A 25549-nucleotide genomic window follows, 5' to 3' on the forward strand; every position below is an offset into this window, starting at 1 on the left:
CGTGGACGCCCCCCTCCTGCCCAGACTCGAAGTAACAAAGGAACAGCACCCAAAGAACAAGGGAGGACAAAACATTTAAGTTATTAAATCAAATATACAGAGTGATTCATTTAATATGTACATATTTACAAAAATGCACTTTCACGAGGAGGGGCGGCCGGGGCCGGCAGGTGGGCAGCGGCCTGGTGCCCACGGCAAACGTTGACAGTTGCGAGGGGAGAGTCTGTGTGAAGGCACTTGTCACAAGCTTCAATACTGCCGCCGTCCTGGGGAGAACAGAGCAGTCAGGAAGGGCACTTCTGAAAGCACAGTTGAGAGATCTCTGGAGCGAGTGCTCTGGCAGGAGCAAGCGAGGACAGCAGACTGGAGCGCGGACGGACTGGCGAGCTGGCGAGGGTCTGCCCACGGGCCTCAGGCCACGCCGACCGCCACGGGCCCCACCAATGACCTCGAGCCCCACTGCCACCACAGGTGCCACCAACAGCCACGGGCCACGCCGAACATCACAGGTCCCACTGAGAGCCACGGGTCCCGCTGTCAGCCTCGGGTGGTCCCACCGACAGCCATGGGTCCCACTGGCTCTTTGGCCTGGAGCCACTGAGAACCCCAAGTGAGGAATAAAGGAAGATTCTGTAAACAGTGCACCACCTCTGGGAACAAACGCTCAACGACTTGGTGAGAGCACAGACATCCTTGCTTTTCCCTGCCACACGGCGAGTGCGACACACAGAAACGTTACAAAAATAGCAACTATCCGAGAATACTCCGTTGTTTTCCGCCTGACAGTTATCCAATAATTTATACAAGGTTAAAGAAACATAGAAAATAAACATCTGCTTTTTGCTTTTGGTGTTTTTTTTTTTTACACAAAATAAAGAAACTATGCACACGGCCTCGGCCTCCTGTGGTCCGGCGGGTGGCGTGGCACCCGGCGAGGGGTCCCGGGTCCCGGCCCAGCTGGCGGCCGCGGCCCTACTCCCGGACGGCACGGCACGCGGCGCTGAGGCTCCCGACGGCGCGGTTGTCCACCTTAGGGCCCGAGGCCCAGCAGGCCGGCCTCCCAGGCGAGCGGCCGGGGTCTTTGGTGAACTTGCGCGAGAGGAACTTCTCGGCCTCCGGGGAGTCGTGCTCGCCGCGGCCGGGCTCCTCGTCCTCCTCGTCCTCCCTGCTGCCCGCCGGCCCGGGCAGCGCCTCCCCCACCCCGCGCGGGGCCGGCGTGAAGTTCTTGCAGGGGAACAGCGGGTCCCTGGGGCCGCCCGGCCGCTCGATGGGGTTGCGGATGGGGTTGAGCGGGGCCCACTGGTTGTTGGCGCCCTCCTCCCGCGGCAGCCGGCTCCTCTCCCGCTCTTTCCTGCGCTTGCGGGTCCACCACACGCAGACGGCCACGCACACCAGACACAGCACGCTGAACACGCCGCACAGCACCGACACCAGCAGACCTGGGGCGGGGAGCCGTGAGGGGACCGTCGGGCGAGGGTCCTCTGGCTCCCGGTGGTGGGCTGGGGAGGGGGTGCGTGGGGGGCTGGGGGCCCTTCACTGGCAGGTGCACAGCAGCTGCAGCGTTGTGTGGATTGGACGGCCCCCCGGCAGGGCCGGGAGAATTCGCAGCCCCTCCCCTCCAAGCCCCACGTGCCTGAAAAGATTCCCACAGGCCCAGGGGGCCAAGAAGCGGCCCCCCTTCCCCCTTCGTCCTGCTCACCTGTGGAGGAGCTGCCCATGACGACCGTCTCCACCTTGACCTCGGTGACAGCCAGCAGCAGTGAGCTGTTCCCCCGTCGGGTGATGGCCGCCACGATGGCATGGGCCGCACTCTGGATCAGGCTGCTGTCCGGCAGGTCGCGGGCCGGGCTGAAGGACTGAGGCAGAGGACAGAGCTGAGGGGCAGCCCGCCGGCGTCCGGGGGCCTGTGACCCCCACACCCCGTGGGACAGCGTGCCCGGCCCCGTGTGCAGCCCCAGGGCACACTGAGGTTCCCATCCAGGCCAGCGGCTCTCGGTCAACGGCAAGGAGGGATGCGGGTGGCTGTGGTTCCACGAGCAGGGCCGTCCTGGAGCAGAGTGAAGGGCTTGGGAACCTGCGGCCCCAAGGCTTCCTGGAGGGAGGCTCATCGAAGGGGGATCCTGGGGTGGGGATGCCCCACGCTGGGCAGTTCATGGGGAGGTGGATGAGGCCTGGTCTGCACTTTCCTGGTCTGGACCCCCCTGCACCTGGGGCTGGGACGGCTGTCCCTGCGGGTAGGCTCCCAGCCCCAGCCAGCCACGCCTGGAGTCCAGAGGATACCACAAACCCAGCACTGGCCCCCGATGCCGGGGCTCCCCTGAGCCCTGCTGGCACCGTGTGGCCCTGCTGCCCAAACACCAGCACCCAGCCAGCACCCCGAGAAGCTGCTCTGCCCCTTCCCCCTCGTCTCTCCCCGCACACCCCCAGCCACAGCCTCCCCCGACCCCGTGGTGCCCATTTACGTCGGGTACCCACCTGGGCCCCAGAGCAGGGCCCCAAGGACACCCACTCAGCCGAGGGCCCGGGCGGGTGGCCAGGCCCTGACCACACATCCCAAGGCGGCCTGAGACCACAGGCACCCCTGCTGCCATAGACACCAGGAACACAGCACAGGCGAAGTAGGGGGCCGGGTGCAGCCGAGGCGGCAGGAAAATGAGGCTTCCACCCACAATCCCGCCCGCCCCGTCCAGTCGGGCAGGCCCTGGCCTTAGCGCCGCACCCAGGCCACAACTGACCCCCATGGTCCCGAGTCAGGGTCCCACATGAGGGCTCCCCATCCTGAGGCCCCGGGCTTACGAGCTTCCTCACTCCCCCCACCCGGCCCTCAAGGGATCCTCCAGCTATGCCCCGTTGCTGTCCACCCTGGCCCCTGACCCCTCTCCTTCCCTCTCTGAGTGCTGCCTCTGTACCCCGACTCCTGCTGTCACCCGGGGCCTCCCACAGTTCTGCGGACCCCTGCCCAGACTCCCAGCTGCACGCGCTGGCCCCGCGGAGCTACACGTGCGCCCTGCCTGGCCCCTCCTGCCCCCCTCGCCGGGCTGACAGCGCCCCTCCTGCAGGCCCGCCCCGGCTCCGCCGGCCTCCAGCAAGGGCACAGGGAGTTGCCACAGCCCTACACCGCGCAACTGTGCCGGAGCGGACTCCTGGGTCTGTGGTCACCCCGTGTCCCCAAGTAAGTACCTGGGAGCCAGCCTGGCCTGGGCCCTCTGCCCCAGTCCCCGCCAGGCGCACGTGCAGAGGGGGGACCCTGGAGAGGGGGGCGCTGAACAAGGGTGGCCGCCCCACCCGCCAGTACCCACCATAGCCACCTCCACTGCGCTGGCCTCCGAGGACGGCCGGTCACAGAGCAGCACGAGCCGGCGGTCCCAGGCCACCGCCCTCGTGGCTGGTAGAGCGCGGATCCCTGAGCAGACGGCGCCCACGGTGGTGCCCTGAGCAGAGACGGGCGGCACGTGAGCACGGCCCGGGGACCGAGGATCTGCGGGCGTTCACCCCCAGCTGGCACCTCGGGCAGGTGGTGGGACACGCCCTACAGCCTGTCTGAGGGAGCAGAGCAGGGGTGCGGGCGGAGGGGGAGGTACTGGCTCCCACAGCGGGACACAGGCCACCACCGTGGTCAGGGCTGGCTGGGGCCTCACCCGGTGCTTAGGCCAGAAAGACGTGAGGACAGGGACGCAGCCGGAGTGAGAAGTGCCCGCGGAGCTGTGGGCTGCCCCAGCCTCCCTGGAAGGCCACCATCAGCCCAGGCCCCGGGACAACTGGAGGGACAGGCACCTCGGCCCAGGCTGGCCACTCCTGGCCACTCCCCTGGGACCAACACTCCACCTCCTCCGACCGCACTCGGCCAGGCTCCCCAGCCGCCCTGACCCCACAGGCGCCAGGCAGCCAGCAGGGGTCTTGGGCCATCCCGGTGGCCACTTGAGGAAGGATGCGGCGCCGGGGCTCTGCGGACCTTCGCGGTGCCCAGGGGACGGCGCTGCTCACCTGGGGCACCTGGTCGCGGTTGAAGTGCAGGGTGAGGCGGGCGCAGCTGTTGTCCAGGTGGCCGGAGCGCGGCCGGCAAGGGGTGCTGGGCAGCCAGGGCTCCTCCGCGCCACACTCCCCCCAGGCCATGCAGGGCGGCTGCAGGCACTGGCCCGGGGCCTTCTCCTGGCACTGCTGCCCAGGTGGGCACTGGGTGCTCAGGGTGTCAGGCCGGCCAGCCAGCAGGCAGGGCTTCCGGCCGCACCACACCTGGGTACACGCAGATGGGACCCGCAGACACACCGGCACCACGCGGGGAAAAAGACACTGTCGGGTCAGCGAGTCCCAGGGCAGGGCAGGGCAGGGCAGGGCAGGGCAGGGCAGGGCAGGGCAGGACGGGGCAGGACAGGGCAGGGCAGGGCAGGGCAGGGCAGGACGGGGCAGGACAGGGCAGGGCAGGGCAGGACAGGGCAGGACGGGGCAGGACAGGGCAGGACAGGGCAGGACGGGGCAGGACAGGGCAGGACAGGGCAGGACAGGGCAGGGCCCCGCCCTACCCCCAGCGCTCCCAGGCTGAATGTGGCACCAGAAGGACCCCCACCAGAGCAGGGCAGGGCAGGGCAGGGCAGGGCAGGGCAGGACAGGGCAGGACAGGGCAGGACAGGGCAGGGCAGGACGGGGCAGGACAGGGCAGGGCCCCGCCCTACCCCCAGCGCTCCCAGGCTGAATGTGGCACCAGAAGGACCCCCACCAGAGCAGGGCAGGGCAGGGCAGAGCAGGCCCAGGTCTTCCGGAGCCTGGCTCACCCGTCCCCCTCCCCCAGCACCCTCACAGGGTCACGGATGAACGACGGGGACCCCAGACCCAGGGCACTGGGACATCAGACCCAGCAGGGCAGTGCGGGGAGGCCAGGCAGGGAGGGAGGGCCGGGCAGGGCCGGCTGGAGAGGCTCTGGGGCAGGAGCCCCCTGCACCTTGCTGCAGTCCCGGCGGCCGTCCAGGCAGCGGCAGCTGTTACAGTCCTCCACCCAGGAGCTCCCGTGAGGGAAGGGCACTCCCTGTGACCAGCAGGACCTCCCGAACACGATCACTGCAGAGAGGAGGAGAGGTGGGGGCAGCCGTGAAGGCCAGGTCTCGCCCTGCCCCCACCTGGCATGGCCCTCGCCCACTATGTCCCCCCACACCTACCCTCCTGGCACCGCGGGCCAGACCGGCCAGGAGGGCAACTGCAGCGGTAGCCGTTGATCTCGTCCACACACGTGGCCCCGTAGGCGCAAGGTGAGGACTGGCACTCGTCAATGTCTGCAGGGAAAGCGGGCGGGCTCAGCGGGCAGCAGGAAGGTGGCTGGGGCAGCATGGGAGGCCCTGGCGAGTGGGAGGAGCAGCCCCCGGCCAGCTTGGGCCTCGGGTTGCCCTGGGGGGCCCTCTGAGCCGGGCCTGGCGCCATCACTGTCACCAGCCCGAGGCTTCGATAAGCACCACCCCCATCTGCCTCTGGGACGGGGGAGGGGGGGCCTCTGGGTACAAAGACCTCAACCCAAACTAGGGTCTACCCCCTTGCCGGGCGGCGGGGGACAGACAGAGGAAACTGCGGCTCAGACTGAGGTGGGAGCAGCTCCCAGGGCTGGGGTCCCACAGCCCTGCCCGCCCGGTGCCCCCGGCCCCTCACTGATGCGGCAGTCAGGGCCCGCGAAGCCCGGCGCACACTCGCAGCGGAACCAGTTGATGCCGTCCACGCAGACACCGCCGTTGTAGCTGCAGGGGAGAGGGCGGGTGTCAGGGGGCCCAGGACAGGCCGAGTTCCCCGGCCCGCCCGCCTCAGGGGCTGCCACTCACCAAGGCAGAGGATTGCAGTCGTTGGTATCTGTGTTGGCGGAAAAAGAGGACAGTGGGCACGGCATCCACCCGCCTGGCACCCATCCGTGCCGAGTCTGGGGCACCCCAGGCATGCAGGGCGGGAGGATACCGAGCTCCCCGCCAGCCCACCGTGACCAGGCCGGAGGTTGGGGGGCCAAGGCAGCTCTGGGAGGAGAGCCCATCCTGGAGGCGACTGGCGTAGGAGTGCGGGGCGTGCGAGCAGGACGCCCAGGCCACAGGGCGAGTGGTTGGCGGGCGACAGACAGAGGGCAGAACACAGGGGAGGGAGCTGGGCTGCGGAGCTCAGGGGGTGTTGGAGGTGGCACGGCAGATCTTGGGGTTCAACTGGACTTTGGTGGCCAAGTGCAAGGGGCAGGTCTGTGAGGCAGATTCGAGAGGGAGCAGGACCCGGAAGCTGGGGGAGAGAGGAGTGGGTCCCACCCCACGCCCACGCCCACGGGCTCACTGTGTGTGCAGGTGCGGCCCTCCCAGCCGTCCCGGCAGATGCAAGAGAAGGAGTCCCCGCTGCCCACACAGGTGCCCCCATTCACGCAGGGGTTGGGCAGGCAGCTGCTGTTCTTGGCTGCAAGGGCGGAGGAGGAGAGGAAGGAGAAGGAGGAGGGGGGCTTTCATCTGGGCTGGGCAGACTGGGGGCTCCACCCCACGCCTCCAACCCAGACAGCAAGGGACAGGCACGGCCAGCGTGCCCTCGGGGCTCCTCACCGACGGTGCAGGTGCTGCCCTTCCAGCCCGGGGGGCAGGCGCAGCGGAAGGTATCGCCACTGTCGTAGCACGTGCCACCGTTGCTGCAGGTGTAGGCGTCACACTGGAACTCACCTGCGGGCACACGGCCGCTCAGGGGGCGCCCGGAGCAGTGGGCGGCATCCCGGGGGGCAGCCCCCAGGGCAGCAGGGGCTCGCGGGCACTCACGCGAGTGGCAGGTCTTGCCCTTCCAACCATCGTCACACGCGCAGTAGAAGTCGTTGACCAGGTCGTAGCAACGGCCGCGGCTGTGGCAGGGATCGGGAAGGCAGTCGTTGGGATCTGGGGGTGAGGACGCCGGTCAGCGGGGGGTCACCGGCGCTCAGGGAGGGCTGCCCGGGGGAGGAGGCGCCGGAGCTGGGCCAGGGAGAGACAGAGGGGGTGGGGAGGGAGAGCGTGTGCCCCTCTGCCACACACACACACATACACACACACACACAGGCGCCGCTTCCGGTCACCAGCTCGCCACGTGGAGCCGGTGACCACCTGGGGCCGCTGGGGCTGAGGTGTCCGGTGACAGGCCACGTGGGGCCCGAGGGAGGGGCAGCACGGCCCACTCACTGGTGTCACAGAGCTCGCCCTCCCAGCCGCTGGGGCAGAAGCAGCGGAAGGCGTCCACCTCGTCGATGCAGGTGCCCCCGTTGCGGCACGGCTGGCCAAGGCAGTCGTCGACGTCTGCAGGAGGCGGGCGTGAGCCAGGTCCCCAGGCCTCCCGGCCCCCGCCCGGCCCCCGCCCGGCCCCCGGTCCACAGCCACTCACTCTCGTGGCAGTAGGTGCCTGTGAAGCCGCTGTCACAGACACAGGAAAAGTTGCCCCCGGGCTGGCTGACGCAGTGTCCATGGGGGCCACACACGCCGGAGGGGGCCACGCGGGCCACCCTGGTCCCGGCCTCGAACCCGCAGCCATCAACCACTGCCACAGAGATGGGAGGGGTCAGCCCCACCTCTGCAGGCCCCACCCACTCACCCTACCCCACCCCTTCAGGCCCTGCCCACACTGCACCCACCTCTGCAAGCCCCGCCAGGGCACGGCTCCCGGGGCTCAGAGCAGTTCTTGCCGCCCATGTCCTCGGGGCACGCACAGTAGTAGTCGCTCTCCAGGTTGTAGCAGCGGGCCCCGTCCTGGCAGGGGCTTGGCTGGCAAAAGTCAATGTGCACCTGGCGGGGGGGCATCCATGAGAGCCCAGGCCCTACTGCTGGTGCTGGACGACGAGCCAGGCCTCTCTTGTGTCCATACAGGGAACCCCCAAGATCCAGGCCCCATCCGGACTAGACACCCAGGCCTTTGCAGCCAGAGCCTGCAGGACCGCCCAACCCAGACTGCCCAGGCCCCTCAGCTGGACGGAAACACCTGCGGGGGCCAAGCCCCTCCCACCACCCTCGCCTCCAGGGCAGCCCTCTTCCGCTGCATCCGGCCTTCGCCCCTCCTACTGGCAGGAAGGCCAGCTATTGGCCCCCCTCCCCAGCCACCAGGGCCGCCCTGAGCCCTGTCCGTGGGTCCTTCCCAGAAGCATCACTGCCAGGCTCCAGACCTGCCCCTTGCACCCCTGCAGCCCCACTACTCTCCCCTGCAACGACCAGGGCAGGTCTGAGGGCGATGGGTGCGCGAGCCTCTCCTCAGACCAGCGTGTGGCACCCCCACCCCACCCTAGGGCCCCTCTTTCAGGGGCCCACGTGCCCCACCCCGTCAAAGCCACCTGCCCTCCAGCCACAGCGGGAATCAGACAGACAGGGCTTGGGGCAGCCAGCTGACCTGCCAGGGCTCCCGGCCCACCCCGCCAGGAGGGGCTCGTCCTGACAAGCAGTGACCCTGCAACCCTCCTCTGCCCCTGCCCAGCCAGGCAGCCCGGACTCTCTGCAGGGCCGACGCCCACTGTGGCCCCTCCTGGCCACTCGGACGGGCCACCTGGGGCAGCGGCTGGAGGAGGGGGGAGGCAGGCAGCACGCGCAGGCCTCACCTCGCAGAGCGGCCCCGAGAAGCCCTGGGGGCAGTGGCAGCGGAAACCGTCGACCAGGTCCTCGCAGAGGCCGACGTGGCAGGGGCTGCTGGCACATTCGTCCAGCTGGCGCTCACAGTGCCGGCCCCCGAAGCCCCGTGGGCACACGCACTGGTAGCCGTTCACCAGGTCCTGGGTGGAGTGGGGGGAGTGGGGGGTGAACCTCCCGCAGCCGCCCCCGCAGGAGGCTCCCCCCGACGCTCCCCCGACGTGCGTGCACGGCACGGGGCCGGCCCTCACCTTGCAGGTGCCGCCATGCTGACACTGGCCCCCACAGTCGTTGACGTCTGCGGGCAGAGGCGCGGGTCACGGCTGGGTCCCCCTCTCCCCCAGCCCTGCCCGCCTGCGGCCCGCCCACCCGTACTGACTGATGTGGCAGTTGGCGCCCTTCCAGCCCGGGATGCAATCACAGTAATAGCCACCAATCAGGTTTTTGCAAGAGAAAGCATTAAGGCACGGCTTCCCTTCACACTCATTGGCGTCTGTGAACGAGACAAGGGCAGCGATGGGGCCCGGGCCCCACCTGCCCCGGCGCCCGCAGCAGCAGCGCATGCCCAGTGCACAGCCCATGCACACACGCGCCCCGCGGGCCCCTTACCCAGCTGGCAGGTGGCCCCCCCCCACTGCTCGGGACAGATGCACTCGAAGCCGTCCACCTGGTCCACGCAGGTGCCCCCTGCCGCACACGGGTTGGAGGTGCACTCGTCAATGTCTGCAGAAGGTCAGAGGGAGAGGTGTGGGGTGGGAAGGAGGGACACGGGCCTGGCTCTTCCTGTCACCCCTCCCCTGACCACAGCCAGCCGCGTGGACGCGGCCACTCCACCCCCACCCTCCAGACCCCTCGGATGCCAGGCTGAGTGCCCCAGACGCACTGGAGTGGGCACTCACCAAGCGCACAGGTGGGCCCGCTCCAGCCGGATGGGCAGTGGCACTCGAAGCCAGAGGGCACCTCGTGGCAAGAGCCCCCGTTGGCACACGGGTTCGAGGCGCAGGCATGCTCGGCTGTGTTGAGAACCACAGGGAGTGGGTGTGGCGGCCCAGGCCCCCTCCTTCCTCCCCAAGCCCCCAAGGCCCCGAGGTGGGAGTGGAGAGTGCCTGCCGCACAGAAGGCCAGAGAGGTGGGCCCCGCCGGCTCCCGGCCCCGACGTACCCCGCTCGCAGTTCTTGCCCGAGTAGCCGTCGGGGCAGGCACAGCGGTACTGGTCGGGCTCCGCGTTGATGCACGTGCCCCCGTTGGTACAGGGGTGGTGGCTGCCGCAGTAGTTCAGGTCTGGGGGCGGGGGTGGGCGCTCAGGGAGCAGACCGAGACCCTCGCTCCCTACCTCCCCGAGGCGCCGAGCTGGGGCCTCGCCACCCGCCCCTCGCCCACCAGGCGCACCTTTGTTGCAGAGCAGGCCGCCCCAGTTGGTCTCGCAGCTACACTGCCAGGGCTCCACACAGCTGCCGTGCACGCAGCCCGGGTACGGGACGCATTCGTCACAGAATCTCCCCTGCCAGCCGTAGCTGCACCTGGGGAAGGCCGAGGGCCGTGAGGCCACGTGCGTTGACAGCGGACCCCAGGAGCTCTGGCCGCTCCCAGGGTGGCTTGGGGACACGGGCGCAGAGTCACATGGGCCGCCCGGGGCCGGCAGCCTCAGCCTTTCAGCCGGAACGGGCCCCAGGCCAGGCGGGGGCGGCGGTCCCGCCGGCCAGCCCGCACCGTCACGGGCACTCCCAGCCGCCGGCCTCGCACGAGTGGCCGCAGCTGTCCAGTCACTCCTCCCGGAGCTATTTTGGGACTCACCCCAAGCAGGGCCCCGAGAGCAAGCGCCAGGCAAGGAAGGCGCTGCTGGGACCCCAGGAATGAGAGGGCCAGGTGCTGCCAGGCCTGGGCAGGCCAGCGGGCCATCAGGAAAGGACTCCTGGCCTGGCCCCGGCCGGTAACCTTGGGCACAGCACGTGACCTCACCTGTAACTCAAGGGCAGTAACTTCTCTCTCCACAAGGCCCAACCACGGGCACATCTCACAGATGGGGACACTGAGGCCCACAGGCTGCCCCAGTCCAGCCCTGAGAGAAGCCAGATTCAGGGCAGTTCTTGAGCCAGAGGAGTCACCCGCTCCCTGGCAAACGGCCTCAGAAGGCCTCTTGGCTCCAAGGCCATGACCCCGAGGCCTGGCCCTGCCTGAGCTGTGGGCCAACGTCCTCTCTGGGAAGTCCTTCAAGAGGAGGGGCAGAAAGACGCCCAGGCCATCAGCGAGGGCCCGGAGCTCAGCCAGCCGGGGGCACTGCTCTCGGGGGAGAGAGACCAGCACCCTGTGCTGGACGCCCCAGGGCCCGGCGGGCTGCCCTTCAGGCCCTGGACGTGACCCCCAGGGGACCCTCCCTAGAACTTCGTCCCGCAGGATGGAGTGACGTCCGTGCCATCACCCACCACGTGGATTTATTTTTGGAAAAGGAAAGAGCCATAGCCCTTCCCGGGCCGCCCCCGAGTCCCATGGCACCCAGAAGGGACGCTGGCCACCTCAGCCAGTGCAGGACAGGGAAACCAAGGCCGGTGAGAAGGGGCGCCTCCAGCCCCCGTACCCGGGGAGGGGTGGGCGGTGTGTGTGCCGGCCTGGGCCGCACGCCCCCACCCACCACCCTCCCTCCAGGGGACCCCCGCCAGGGAGCACTAGGGTGCCTCGGGCATGCTCTCGGCCCTGGGTGGGGCAGCCCTCTCCAGGCCCCCGCCCCACCCCAGCTTTCCTGGCCCCAGAAGCCCAGGGAGGAGACGGCAGGAAGGCACGGCCATCTCCGCAGCATCCGGTGGGGGTTTGTCCTGCGCTGAAACCTGAGCCCTGAGCCACGGGCGGCAGCTGGGCCTCACCCACAGGCCAGGGAGAGAGGCGGCTAGGGCTCACCTAGAGCCTCCGTCCCGAGAGTCCCGCGCCGCACCCCCGCCCCCTCCGCGCCTTCCTGCACAGCCCACACTGCAGTGGAGGGCGGGCCTCTCCCACCCTCCTCCCACCCGGCTGCTCCGTCACCGGCCACCCAGGGCCGTTAGCAGGGCCCCAGGACTGAGCTGCCCACGGGGCGGGGCCAGGGTGTGCGGGGCTGAGACCCAGCCCCACTGTGCTGAGGACCCAGCTGCGGACCTGTCTGCCCGGAGTCCCAGGGCTCATGCCCACCACACAGGTCACAGGGCAGGGCTTCAGGGGAGGGCCCTGCCCAGGGCAGAGAGCAGTCCCGCACCCAGTCTCCCACCCAGGATCTGGTTCCTGGAGGTGCCTGTCCCTCAAGACATGAACCCGCCCTGGGCCAGGCCCCCAGGTGCCCTCTCACCGGCGCTGTGCTCCCCACGCCACTTGGAGACCCACTCAACTTGTCTGAAACCTGGCAGAGTGAGTGGCCGGGTGGGTGCAGCCCCAGCCCCCCACCTGTCCCTGGGCAGCCTGCCCGCCTCCCTGCCCTGGGCCTGGCGGGTCTGCTCCACATGCCACTTGCCAGGCCAAAGCCACCACAGGACGAGCAGAGGGTCACCCTCCCGTCCCGGCTGCCGGCTCCCAAACACTGCCCTCCCTGTCCAAACTCAACGGGGGAGTTACTAAATTTCTCTGCTTAGCGCCCTTATCTGAAAAGCACAGCTGGGAGCAAACCCGCCCCCCAGAGGGGGTCCTGGGACGAGTGAGACCCAAGGCTGGGGCAGAGGCCTCACTCACTGCACCTGCTCACCTCTCTGCCAACGTGCAGGCCCCTCCCAGGGGCTCGCCCCTGAGCGCCCACCTGGCCCCCCAGGCCCAGCTCCTGGGCCATCCTCATGCACCCCCGGCGCCCACCCTTGCTCACACACCCTAGAGAGCCCTGCTCTAAGCCCTCCCAGCTCCAAACCCCGGCCCCGCCCCTCCAGCTGTCCCAACCCCCCACCTTCTCCGCTCACTACCTGGCAGAACTACTCCTCCCTTCCCACAGCCGCCTGACCCTGCCCAAGCCGGCAACTCTACCTTCCCCCCAGTCAAGGTCTCCGATAGCCTCCACTGTCTGCACGAGGCTGCGGGGACCCCTCACTCTCTGGCTCCCTCTGACCCCCGGCCAACCCTGTGTCACTGCCCGGTTCCCTCTGACTCGTGGCGGTGGCCTCTGCCCGCTCCTCATCGTACAGTCACCAGCAGGAGGCTGGGACGGGCTCCTGGACCTCTTCTCCTCTCCAACTGCCCCCAGTCGGCTGTCAGCACCGCCCGTGTGCCTCAGGGGCCCACCCGTGTCTTGGGCCAGGCCTCTCCCCGCAAACCCAGGGCAGGGCACCTCCACATCCCCTGCCGCTCTCACCCCTGCCTGCTGCGCCTCAGCCCATCCCTGTGTCCAGTGGCACAGGATATAGAAGGCTTGGGGTCCTCCCCGATCCCCCCCTCTTCCACTCCAGGACGTCTGCAGGACCTGCCCACCCTTCCACCCCCCACTGGACCGTCACCATCACACACCCCCTCCCCAGCCTGGCTCCTCCCACACAGCAGCTGCTCTGGTCCTTCCATCCCACCTCACTCAGCTCCAAACTCTGCAGCAGCCCCCCCCTTCTTTTCTAGGCCCCCCCCCACACTCGCCACCCTCCCCCTGTCCTCCACCCAAGAGCACAAGCCTGCCCTGGGCCTGGCGGATCTGGCCACTGTGCCCTCTGCACCTCCTGTGCTGCAGACACCTGCCCTCGGGGGGCTCTCTGCCTCCCGGCCTCTGCCCCTTGTGTAAGACCGTCCCAACCAAGTTACGTGAAATGGCCCTGGCCGCCCCCCTCCCCAGACCCCCACCACCTTGTCCTCGTGGGGCTATCGCTGTCGGGCACGCCCAGGCTCTGAGGCTGCGTGCGTCCCTGCACCGATTATAAGCTGCGTGGGAGCAGGGCCCGTGTCCCCACTCACTGCGGCCCCAACACCCAGCTCCCCAGCGCCGCGTACACAGCAGGCGCTCAGCCAAATCCTGCTGAGGGAGCAAGTGTGCCGCCTGGAGAGCAAAGAAGGGGCAGGCGTCTGGCACTCACCTGCACTCCCCAGGCACAGAGCATCCCCCGTGGAGCAGGTTACATCCTTGTTTACACATGGCTGCAGAGAGAGAGATCAGAGAAGCGCCGCTGCTGCCAGCCATGCACGGGCCCCCACAGCCCTGAGGCAGGCACGGGGTGGGGGGGGGCCTCCAGGTGGCGCCCCGCACAGCCCCCCGCGTGGTACTCCTGCGGCCCCTCCGCGTGGCCCCGCGCAGCCCGCTCACCCTCCTTGCACTCCTTGCCCATCCAGCCGTCCATGCAGGCCTTGTTGCCGTACTGGTCGCAGGTGTAGTGGCCAAAGAAGTCGTTGCGGGGCCGGCAGAACTTGTTGCAGGTGGCGCTGTAGTAGTTCTCGTCGCAGCGCACACGGATCTTCAGCTCCAGGTGTGCCACGTGGCCGCTGAAATGCAGGCTCTTCCAGCGGTCCTCCGGGTTGATCATGCCCGCGTGCGACACCCGCTCGATCAGCAGTTCCTCTTGGGGGGGCGGCAGAGTCAGCCAGCGCAGCCGCCCCATCCCCCTCGGAGGCGCACAGCCCGCGAAGCCACGCGGCCAGCGGCCTCAGGCCACAGAGCCGGGACAGCAGGGCCACCGCAGGAAGCGCGGGGCTAGAGGGGCCTCCTGCTCCCCAAACGCAGGCGGGGCCGGCAGGGCTGGGCGGGGGCGTCCCCGCCTGCGCCCCGCAGCCCGCGGCCCTGCTCCTACCGGCACCCCCACCGGGCACCACGCCCACCCCTCGCCACTGGACGTCGCTGGCCACCCTCCCGCCCCTGTTCCGGGACCCCCTCTCTCTGAGGGCCTTCCCGGCAGCAACCGCACCGCTCACTACCGCCCCCTCTGAAAACAAGCCTCTCTCGGCCCGAGAAGGCACAGATCCAGCGACCCGATGGCTGGGCCTCCCTTCAAACCAAGCTGCCGCGTGGGTGGAAGCGCCCCGAGCTGGCAAGCACAGGCACAGGGCTCGTGGTACGTCTCCCTACACGTTCGTACCAGTTTGGGGAAGGTTGCAATAAGAGGCTAAGGATCCCGTGCACCCCCCGACCCCCGAACTACAGGGAAGGCCAGGCTCCTCCCAGAAGCGTCTCTCCCTGCACCGACCCATCGCCGCCCGCCCAGCCCCGCTGACCGCCGCTTCCAGCCCAGCCCCTCTGCGTCCCCACAGCATTGTCACCTGTGGGACCCAGAGGCTCGGTCTGCCTTGGCATCCAACTGCCCGCGTGACACTGCCCCCAAACGCAGCGCGTCCAAACTGTGCTCCGGCCCGTCCACACGACGGCTTCTCGGCCCTGCGGCTGCTCAGGTCACCCCTACCTGCTCTCACCACGTCCAGCCCATCAGCAAGCCCCGTGCCTTGACCTTCAGAGCGACCGGAGCCCCTCTCACCCTGCAGGCTGCTCCTGGCCCCAGCACCCCCAACCGCCACCTGGGTTCACACAGCGGCCTCCTCGCCCATCTCCACGCCGGCCCCGCAGCCTGCCATCCACGCAGCAGCCGGAGCAACCCCGCTCCAGGAAAAAGCCAGCCACGAAACCTCCGCGACCCAACCCCGGCCTCGCTGACCTAATCGCTGCCTCCACCCTGCCGCAAGGGCCCCGTGCTACTCTCCGAACACATCGGGCTCACTCCTGCCTCAGGGCCTCGGCACTCACTGCTCCTGCCGCGCGTGCAAATGCTCTTCCTTGTCTGTCCACGGAAAACCTCTCTGCCCTACCACCACAGGGCCCCGCAGACGCCGTGCAAGGTCGGCCAGCCACCAGGTGAGCCTGTGGGGGAGGGCCGCCAAGCCCCACGTTCCAGGGCAGATGGGCAGAGAGGGGCTCAGAAAGCCAGAGAGAGCTCTCGGCAGCAACCCACTCCGCTGTGCCACTGACCCGGCCTCAAAAGAACAGGCTTGGGTTTGGGCATCAGCAGGAGGCTACAGGAGCACTGGGGAGGCCCAGGTGCGGGCCCTCGGCCCTCGGCGAGGACACATGCCCATCAGAACAACACAGGGGAAGCTGAGACTGGGGAGGAGGGCAGTGCATGCGCAGCTCAGCAAATCACAAGTGTGGCAGAGCTTCCTGGCAGCCAGGGCAAAAAGGGAAACAGCGCAAAGATCCTCAAGGTAGAGGCAGCTTTCCTGCCACGTGGGCCTTTGTCCCCAGCAGGCAAAGGACCAGGAACCTGGCTACGTGCACCTCCGTGAACGAGGGGGTCAGCCTCCCAGTGCCCTGAGGAAGGCCTTGCAGGCAGCGGTCCACCCAGCCGGGGCTAACTCACCATCCGGGGTGGTGCCATTGTCCCAGTCCCAGGCCTCCACGATGAGGGTGAAGGAGCGCTGCGGACACAGGGAGGGGCCCGTCAGGTACCCGAGGCCCCGGCCCAACCCTCCCCGCCCCGTGCCTCGGCCACACCCCCACTTCACCCCTCGGCTATGAGGAGGGGTCTCCTCAGCAGACCCCGAGATGACCCCCTGGAGGAGAGAGACTGCCCCTCCAGGTCACGAAGGCTCAGGGGGCGTGAGCTCGCGGCTCCTGCAGCCCCGTGGCCCACCGGCCAGCCCGACCGGCTTGGGTCAGGACGGAGAGAAGGGAGAGTGACCCAGACGGAGCAACGGGCAGAAGGCGGGCACAGCTGGAGCAGCTGCAGACAGGGGTCCCGGGTGGCCCAGGACCAGAGGGGGTTGAGTGGGAGCCCCCTTGGCAGCTCACGGGGGCCCAACCCACCGTGGGGAACAGGAGGTCCCACCCCCAGCCTGCCTGGGAGGGACGATGCCCCGTCACCAGGCCACGGGACGGCAGGGGCAGGCCCGAGCGCTGGTGCCGCCCGCCCCCCCCGGGACACAGTGAATGTCTGCCCCACTAGCCCGCCTCACCCAAGACCAGGAAAGCGGCCCCTGCTGCACAGATAGGGAAACTGAGGCCCAGGGACTGCCCAAGGCAGCCTCAGCCTATGCTCTCTCCCCCTCCCTGCCCCCAAGACCATCCGGCCCTAGGGCGCCAGGCAAATGATGGGGTGAGTGATGGGGTGACATCACTGAGCAGCCCCAGGACACCACCGCCCCGCCTGCCGTGAAGACAGCCAGTCACTCCCAGGCACAAGCTCGCGCCTCGCCTCACCCCCCCCCCCCGCCCAGCTCTTCCCCGCCCGGGACCCTCCATGGCTCCCCCCTCCACGCTGCTCGGCCCCCTCTTCGGACCAGCCACGAAAGTGCTGACTACCACCCACCCAGCCCTAGCCCCACCCGGGCTGGGGGCTCACAGGACAGGGCCACCTCTGGGACCACGGGCTGGCCGGCTTGCTGCCCGAGGGCTACTGCCCTGGGGAGGCCAGACTCCTCCCCACCCTCGGCACCCCCATCTCCCAGCTCCTGCAGGCTGGTTTCTTCGCCCCTGCAGCCGCCTGCCGGCACCCCACCCCACTCAGACCTGGCTCTGCCGTCCCCCACATCCAATCACATCCAGCTCCCTGCGGGCTGCCTGCCACATCCAATCACACCCACAGCTCCTGGACACCCAAGCGTGGTCTTCCCTCGGGGACCCTCCTCTTGTCCCCTACCCCGTGCCTCCAGCTGCCCTTCCTCTTCCCGCCCCTCCCACGACACAGCCTCAGGGCCCAGGACACACGTGCCCACCCTCAACTTCGCTCAGCTCACCTACGCCGCTGCCCCTGCCCTGAGCCCAGCCCCCCAGCAGCTGCCTCCCAGACACCCCTGGATGACCCGCAGGAGCTCACGCTCACAGCCGCCACCCTAGGACCCACACCCACCCAAGAAGCATGAGCAGGAAGCGGGGAACCATCCTCCATCCTTCTAGAACCCCACCCCCCGCCCCCATGGAGCTGTCCCCAGGCTCTCAATCCCACCTCTTGAGTCTCCCTGAAACCCATTCCCTCAATCCTGCCACCGCCCTCTGCCAGGCCGTCAGGATCCGTGCCCAGGCTGCCCATCCCCACCAAAAGGGCTCCCGGCAGACACTGGGGCCTCCACACCCCCGTCCACACCCCCAATGACCCCCAGGGCTCTGTCCACATGTCCCCCACTGCTCAGCCTTCTTGGGGCTCCCCGTGGCGTGCGCCCTCCTCACAGGTACCCAGCACGCCCACCCTGCCCCTGGGCCTTTGCACACACAGCTCCATCCCTCTGCCTGGAATGCCCCCCTCAGGCCAGCCTTCCCCTGGCCATTCCCACTCTTGGTGACAGCCGGAGCGCCCAGCTCCTCCCTAGGCCGCCCTCACTCGTCCATCCATCCGTCCATCCATCCATCCATCCATCCATCCATCGGTCCGAGTGTGCACCAGGCACAGCTCAGCCACCGGGGACCGGAACCTCTGCCCTGGCGGACAGGTGAGTCAGCGGGGCACGGAGCTGCTGTTCTAAAAGGGGGTCAGGGCAGGCCGCGGAGAGGGTGCCTCTGCGCTTGAGGCTGCAGAGTACGGAAAGAAGCATCCCAAGCGGGAGCCACGTGGCAGGGCCTCGGGCTGGAAGAGCAGGGATGTGGGGACAGGCGACTCAGAGTCAGACTGCGGGGCTGCCAGCCCCTGTGCCAGTTTTGGTGCTAACGCTTTGGAGCAAAGTGGGTGGCTGCCAGGTGGGTCTGAATGAGACCAGAGACCAACGAGGCTTCAGCAGTCGTGCTGGCCACCTGGCAGAACGGGCTATAAGGGAGGACACAGGAAGAAGCAGGGAGCTGACGTGGGCTGCGCCCAAGAGGGCGGGACCACGGCGGTCAAGGCCCCCAGTAGGGCAGGTGGAGGAACGCCCCAGGCCGGGCTGCCCATCCCACGGGGCGCTCACCCTTTGGGGCAGCCGGAGTCCACCTCCCCACACCTGGGCTTCGGGGAGTAGGGAGAGCCTCCTGGCTCCCAGGAAACCCCACGCCAGCCACTCAGGTAGGATTACCGCCACCTTCGCCAGAGCCCAGGGCTCCGGTTACCTGCTCCCGCGGGGACGTGTGCTGCCCGCCCACCCGCAAGGGACCCACCGCCCGCCAGCTGGGTTCTCTACACCTGGACGGCAGGAAGTCATCCAGAGAGAACCTGAGCCGGTGGGTGGGGCGGCACCAGTGCTGGGCCTCCACCTCTCTCCTCCTCCCGACTGGCCTCTAGGACTCAGCTGCCCTTCTGCAAACGGCAACCTTTCATTCCAGTGGTGCTGCCTTGTGGGCCACGGGCCCGGCAGGGCTTTGTCAACCCCAGATCCCTACAGAACAGGAAAAAGGCAACGGGCCTGGACGGGAGGCCTCGAAGGGCGCCCTGTCATCCCAGGGACCGGGCTGGGGGTTGGGTGCCTGGGCAGGGTCGATGACAGCTAGGGGCCGGGGGCGGGTTCCCTAGTAAGCAGGCAGAGGAACACCCCTGGCCAGGCACAGTTGGGCCACCAGCCTGCCCAACCTTGAGAGGCCCACCCAGCCGGCTGGCCTTAGTCCCTGAAGACCCAGCCACACCTCTTCCAGAAAGCCTGCCCTGACCTACCCGCACCAGAATCCCAGCCCGACCACGGCCTTCTTCCTGGCCCACCCCCAAGGCCAGGTCCAAACCCTTTGTCTGACCCCCCAGAAAGGATGATGGGGCAGCCGCCCAAAGACATGGAAATGGCACAGGGCAGACATGGGGCCGGATGTACCACACCCCACGGCCCAGGGCACCCCAGGCCAAGAAGGCCTAGCACAGACCCTGGACCCACTGCCCTGGTCCACGGGCTCCACCTTGGTTCCTCTCCCACAGCACCCTGCATCAGCGCCCGGCCCCCCACGGAGCAGAGCTTGATGCCGGGCGCCAGGAGCTCTAAGCACAGATACATTTCCTGAAACCCGAGCTTTAGAAAGGCCCAAGCCTCTGCCTCCATTGTCACCCGACAGGGAGGGGAGGGGGCCGCCTCCCCTCAAGGCGCTGGACCCCAGGCGCCCCGGCAGGAGGAGTGGACCAGCAGGAGCGGACCGCCGGCCTCCCCACAAGGGAAGCCAAACGCCCACACTCCGCACCAGGGACCAGCCAGGGCCTTGCCTGGGCGTGCCCCTCCCACCCCACTGCGGGCCGGCAGCCCACGGTCTCCCGACACCTCATCACACGCACGTTGCGGGACCGCAAAGCCCACAGTCAGGTCGACCCTGGTCACACCAGGCTCACGGTAGCCTGGGGGATGAGGACCCCGGTGCACCTGGGGTCTGGGGGGATGCGGACCCTGGCTTAGGCCTGAGGATTAGAGATGCCTGTCTCCACCGAAAAGCCCCTCATTGGCCCAGCCTGCCCTCATCCAGACACCACCCCTGAGAGGATCCCTGAAAGCCACAACCCCTCCACGGAGCCCCTGCCCAAACCCTCCAGCAAGCTCTTCCTCGCCACGCTGCAGCCTTGCTCTCCAACCCACCTCTCAAGGCCCAGGGACAAAGCCCCAGCCCGTATCCAAGCGCTCTGCTGGCCGGTGCAGCCCTCCCGGTGTCCCCACTTTGCCCGAGAGCCCCACCCTGCTGCCCCAGTGTCAAAGCCTTGACCAAGACCCCTGACGTACGAGGCAGGTGACTGGGCATGGAGCAGGTGCAGCCTGCCGAGCCCCACCTGAGCAGGACCCCAAGGCCCGGTGGGAAGGTATGGAGAGGAAGGGGGCAGCGGAGGCCCCGGGAGCAGTGTGGGGAAGGGGCCAGGGTCCACGTTAGCCCCCCCCCCAGTCCCCAGCTTCTTGGGGGTCGGGAGCACACGGAGGGTGGTGCCACACACCACCCAGGGCAGCTTAGGCACTCCCAGGCGCAGACCTTGGCCTGGCCCACCCTGGGATGGGGGCTCGTGCTGCTGACAAGCCCCCTTGGCAGTTGGACATGGGGGGGCTGGGCCCCGTGTTCACATCCTGGCAGACCTCCCCCTTGGGTGTGCATGTCCCCGACTGGCCCAAGTCCCCCGCCCACCCCTGAGTGCATCACAGCCCCCGCAAGGGACTCCGGCCTTCTGCTGGGCAGCCAGCGAGGAAGGGGGGAGACTAGACCAGCCGGAAGGCCAGGCTGGGCACTGAGCCCTGCAGCCCTGTCCCCCCCCTCACAAGACCACACGGTTGCACCACGCGGCCAGGTCCCAGGACCTGCTCTGGCCCACGACCTCAGGTTGGCTACACCGTCAGAAACGGCATCAGGCCTAGGCCCACCTAGGTTCTCCTCACGACTCCAGCTTGGCCTTCACGAGCGGCCACACCCCATCCGTGCCACCACACACAGCCACCCCCTCAAACCCACAGGGCTCGCTCCAGGAGAGGGGCCCTCGACCTGTGGGCCAGGTCCTGGGGTCCCAGATACCAGAACGTAAACCAAGTAGGCGGGTGTGGCCTCTAACTAGGCAGCACGTCCCCTCACTCAGGGCCCCTGACGCCACACTGCACCTCCATCGGCCAGCCCCACCCGGCCCCTCCAACACCCCCAATGGCCACCTACCACAGCCAAACAGAACTCACGTGTGTGCACGTGTACACACATGTGACCAAACATGGCCTCCGCCCTGCTAGCGACGGGTCAGGCACTGGGGCCGACAGGGCATCACCTACCTCCTGGGGGGACCAGCGGGACGCATGCGGACATCCATGCGGCGGGATCAGGAGAGAAGGGGCAGGCCTCACACCCAGGCTGACCCCACCTCCCTCACCTCCAAGACCCTGGACACGCCTCTCTGCAGAAAGCTAAGCCCGACACCAACCTGAAACCACAGGCGGTAGACAGCGCACGTGCCCCGACCAGGCCTGGGGCAGCGGCGGAGGGGGGCGTTTGGGACTGGCTGAGGGTCACTGGGGTAGGTGCAGCGCCCAGACCAGCTGCCGGTCCTCCCCCTCCAGGGGCCTGGGCCAGGTGCAGAGGACGGGTCCCGCACCCGTGCACCCCCAGCCACCTTCAAGGCCCTGCTCACACCCCTACTCCAGGGTCCTGAACGGGAACCCGCCCACCTGAAGCCCCGAGGCAAGGCCTTGCCCCCTCCTCGGTCCCCAGGGCACCAGACACAGTCCTTGCTTTCTCCGGTCAGGGTCAAGGGCCCTAGTGGGCACACTGGGCTCCCAACTCGCCCCAGCCCAATTCACCCCAGCTCACGGGATGAAGTTGGACTTGCAGCAGGCAGAGGCAGTGTGGCCCCAGGGCTGCTGCTGGCCGAGCGGAAATACCAGTGCGTTGGCATCGCCGCACCAGCTGCAGGCCTGGCAGCCAGGCCACACTACCGGCAGGGAGGAGAGGACAAGAGCAGCCCCCCCAAACACACGGCTACCCCCCCAGCCTCACCCCCGCCCAGAGGGTGGGCCACCTGCTTCCTCCGAGAGGACCCAGCTGGGAGCAGGAGGAAGGGAGGCGAGCTGGCCCAGGACCTGGTGCCCAGTCTGCAGGCTCCTACCTGGGGAGACCAGGGCCTGCCCCGTCCCGTTCCACCCCTGGCCGGCCAGCAGGGCCGAGCGCCTGAGGGACACGCGTTGGCCCGCCACATTCCTCCAGGCCTCCCTGCCCCCACGCCCACTGCTGCCAACTCGAGCCGAAAACACATCCTCAGGTAGCGATTTCGAACCGTGCTGGCTCCGGCCCAAGTGCAGATGACAGGCTGCGGGCCCTGCTCAGACCTGCCTGCCGCGCCGCTGCGGGGGCGAGGGGGCTGGGCTCATCCCGGCGCCCGGGGCCTCCCAGGCCGCCCCTGCCGTTTCCACCCCAGGGACACATTCCCCACCCGAGGCCCCGGGGTCAAGGGAGACCCCAGAGGCCAGCCAGGTATGTGGGGGCAGGGCTGTGGCCCCAGGGGGCTGTAGCCCGGGGTCAGGAAGGGGGTAAATAGGGTAGGGGAGGCCCCCAGCCCAGGCTGAGGAGAAGGTGCCAGCACAGGGCCCGGAGCCGGGTGGGGGAGGAGGGCATCGGGCCCAACTTCAGCCAGCCCGACCTCAACCCCCCGTCTCTTCCAGGACCGAGACATCAGGTGGACATATTCCTGTTGGCTCCCGCTGGCTGGTCCAGCCAGAGGTCCTTAGTCAGAAAGACAGCCCTTCAGTCGGAGCCTGGCATCCTGCTACAGCCAAGCCCACCCCAGCTGCGGGGACCTGCTCCTGCACACCGAGGCCCCGCTTTACAGGGTCCTCTCTCATCCCTGCCCCCACCCAGTTCCATGCATGCAGCACAGACACCTGGGAGGGCCGGGGCCCGGTGGCTTCAGGCCACATCAGGCAGCAGGAGGCCTTGACCTGCCCAACCACAGCTCCCTGCAGCCCACGGAGATGAATCACATCCCTACCAGCATTCTCAGGCCCAAGGCTCCTGCCTGACAGGCCAGCCCCAAGCCCCCTCCCAAAAAAGAATAAAACCAAAAACGCAAGACTGTAAGGTATAAGGAGCCTGACAGAAAACCACTGCACCAGGGCCCGCTGAACCTTCCCCCCGGGTCTGGGCCAGAGGCAAAGGCTGCCACCAACACACGTGCCCGAGGTCCGCTGGGACCCAGGTCCCCCGGCGCCCGCCGGAGCTGCCCCCCCCCCACCCCCGCCCCCGGGCATCCAGGAAACTGCAGGGCGGGCGCAGGCTGGCCGAGGGCCCGGGCGGCTCCGCCAGGGCCTGCCCCAGACCAGCCCCAGCACGCGCGGCGCACATGCCTCCGCGGCCTGCCCGGGCCCGAGGCGCCTGGCCGCGCCTCCCCACCCAGACAGACACGCGCAAAGCGACGCAGGCACACGCCGCGGGCCGCCGTGCACACGGGCCGAGGCCACCCCGCCCCGCCGCGACCCCCGCGCGCCCACGTGGCCGGGCGCGGACCCGGACCCGCGGAGCAGGCGCCCGGGGTCCGCCCGCCGCGCGGCACCCCCTGCCGGCCCCACCCGCCGGGTCCGGGCGCGCGCGGCTCGCACGCACGGCCGGGGCCGCAGGTGCCGGGAGGCCGAGGGGCCGAGGGGCGGCGGGCAGGGCGGGGCCGGGGTCCGGGCGCGGAGGGAGGGGAGGGCTGGGGGAGGGGGGTGGGGGCGCACGTACCGGCCAGGCGAACTGGAAGGGGATGACGACGAGGCCGGGGTCCTGGTCGCCTCCGGCCCGGGCCCGGGCCCGCGCCCGGTCCCCCGCGGCGCCCGCCGGCGGCAGGTAGAAGGAGTTGCCGCCCAGCACGGGCGTGGCGCCGTGGCCGTAGCTGCAGGGCCCCGTGGGCGTCACCTTGGCCTGGTACTCCTTGAGGCACACGCGCACGTACGTGTCGCACTCGTCGTGGCCGCAGCCCCCCGCGCGCGTCGTCCGGCCGTCGCCGTCACAGCAGGCGCCGCTCAGCAGCTCCCCGTTCACGTTCCGCAGCGCGCTCAGCTGCAGCTCGAAATAGCCCATGGGCCGCGCCGCCTAAAAATAAGGCAGAGGGAGAGCGCAGGGAAGCGCGGGCCGGGGTCGCGAGCCGGGGCGCCCCGCCCCCACCCGCCGCGCAGCCTCGAGGGATTCCGAACCGCGGCGCCCGCAGGCGGTGCCGCCGGCCCCGAGGGACGGCCCGGTGCGCCCCGTCCGCGCCCCCCGCTCACCTGCACGCAGAGCGCCAACAGCAGCAGCAGCTGCCGGGGCAGGCGCCCCCGGCCCCGCGTCCGCATCGCCTCCTCGACCACGCCCGCCGACCCGCCGCCGCCGCCGCCCCTGCGCGCCCGGCCCCGGCCTCCCAGTGCCCGCCCGCCCGCCCGCCTGCCCGCCCGCCTGCCCGCCCTCCGAACGCCGGCGGCAGCGGCAGCGGCAGCGGCAGAGGAGGCGGCGGCGGGCGGGGTCGAGGCGGCGCCGCGCGGGCCCGGGCGGCGGGCGCGCTGGGGCTGCGGGCGCGCGGGGGCGGCGGCGCTCGGGCTCGCAGGCTGCCGCGCTCCGGCCCGACCCGGCTCCCTCGCGGCGGCGGCGGCGGCGGCGGCGGCGGCGGCGGCGGCGGCGGCGGCGGCGGCGGCGGCGGCGGCGGCGGCGGCGGCGGCGGCGGCGGCGGCGGCGGCGGCGGCGGCGGGTCCCGGCCTCGGCTCTGCGCGCCCGCGCTCCCGGCGCCCGCAGCCAACAAGTTCGGGACGAGACTGACAGCTCGCTCGCCCATTCGTCACCCGCGTACCTGCATATGCATGAGGGGGCGGGGCCTCGCCGCGGGGTGGGGCTGGGGGGGGGGTGCCGGGGGCGCCCAGGATTTAAAGGCGGCGGAGGACTCCTCCTGCTAGCGCCTGTACCCGGCGCACGTTTCCCGGCGCCCTCGGGCGGCGGGGCGGCGGGGCGGCGGCGGCGGCGGCGGCGGCGGCGGCGGATCCACTAAAGCCTCCGCCGAGCCGGGAGAGCGGGGCCGGGCGCCGCAAAGCGGCTTCCCCTCGCCCGAGCCCCGCCGGGTATCAGGAGCCAGGGGGTGGGGCGCCCCCTGAGGTCACCGCCGTGGTCCCCTCCTATCGGTGCGCCGCCGCCGCGCTGCTCGCGGTCCCAAAGGAGATGCCGCCTCCTGCACAAATCAGGGCTCGGCCCCACGCGGGGCGGGCGCGCCCTGGGACCCGAGCCTGCCCGGCCCTACTGCGCGCTCCCCTTCCCCCGTGAGTGCCCCCATCCGTGCCGCTCCTACCACCTCCACTCCGGCCGCAGGGGGCGCTGCTCCCCTCCGACGCCCCGGCCCTCCCCGACTCACTGCCGGCGGGTCAGGAAGCCAGGGAACGAATGTTCTTCCAAGCGGACTGTGTGCCCAGTTCGGTGCTGGTGCGGGGGTCGCCAGGCCATACTTTCGAGGAACGCCCAGGACGGGTGTCGGGGCTTGGGCGGGGGGCTGCGAATAAAGGACGGTGGTGCACCCCCAAAAGGACAAGGTGAGGGCCGCCGAAAGAGGCTGCTGCTGCTTTCCCGGTCGCCATATCCCACCCTCTGTCATCACCTTGTTGCCCTCTACTGGAGTAACCTCGCCTCGCCTCCTCCGAGGCTCCTTGTCTCCAAACAACCCAGCCTCTCCGCCAGTCAGCGTTCCTTTCAAGGCTGGAGCTCGCCTTGGCCGTTAGGGATACCGCTTCGGTCCAAAGGGGTCTTCCCGCTCAACTTCATAGTA

General features: G+C 69.4%; 1 protein-coding gene across 2 annotated transcripts; it reads right to left on the reverse strand.

Moving 5' to 3' along the window:
- Positions 1 to 57: 57 nt before the first annotated feature.
- JAG2 (jagged canonical Notch ligand 2) lies at positions 58 to 24119 on the reverse strand. Of its 2 annotated transcripts, XM_061181381.1 has the most exons (26): positions 24036 to 24119; positions 23512 to 23862; positions 15830 to 15887; positions 13795 to 14046; positions 13568 to 13628; positions 9957 to 10087; positions 9729 to 9848; positions 9467 to 9580; positions 9177 to 9290; positions 8947 to 9060; positions 8819 to 8865; positions 8540 to 8710; positions 7589 to 7739; positions 7342 to 7494; positions 7143 to 7256; positions 6750 to 6863; positions 6543 to 6656; positions 6286 to 6402; positions 5799 to 5826; positions 5632 to 5717; positions 5151 to 5264; positions 4937 to 5052; positions 3985 to 4233; positions 3300 to 3431; positions 1700 to 1856; positions 58 to 1439 (listed from the first exon to the last, which is right to left on the reverse strand). In XM_061181381.1, exons 1-26 carry the CDS (start codon positions 24099 to 24101, stop codon positions 973 to 975), a joined length of 3711 nt encoding a protein of 1236 aa, XP_061037364.1. In that variant the 5' UTR covers positions 24102 to 24119; the 3' UTR covers positions 58 to 972. The 2 variants fall into 2 exon arrangements, with proteins under 2 accessions (XP_061037364.1, XP_061037365.1); XM_061181382.1 differs by lacking the exon at positions 3300 to 3431.
- Positions 24120 to 25549: the final 1430 nt, after the last annotated feature.

Source organism: Eubalaena glacialis, chromosome 2 (genome assembly GCF_028564815.1).
Source record: "Eubalaena glacialis isolate mEubGla1 chromosome 2, mEubGla1.1.hap2.+ XY, whole genome shotgun sequence".
Taxonomy (NCBI): Eukaryota; Metazoa; Chordata; class Mammalia; order Artiodactyla; family Balaenidae; genus Eubalaena; species Eubalaena glacialis.

What these genes read in the sequence shown, in the direction of transcription:
- JAG2 (XM_061181381.1), bottom strand. Translation starts at nt 24,101, where the DNA reads ATGCGGACGCGGGGCCGGGGGCGCCTGCCCCGGCAGCTGCTGCTGCTG. An exon ending in TCTGTGCCTGGGGAGTGCAG is followed by an intron (nt 10,088 to 13,567) that starts GTGAGTGCCAGA and finishes GGCCTTCCCCAG; the next exon opens with GTGCAGCTACGGCTGGCAGG. An exon ending in TCTCGGGGCCGCTCTGCGAG is followed by an intron (nt 7,740 to 8,539) that starts GTGAGGCCTGCG and finishes CCCCCCCGCCAG; the next exon opens with GTGCACATTGACTTTTGCCA.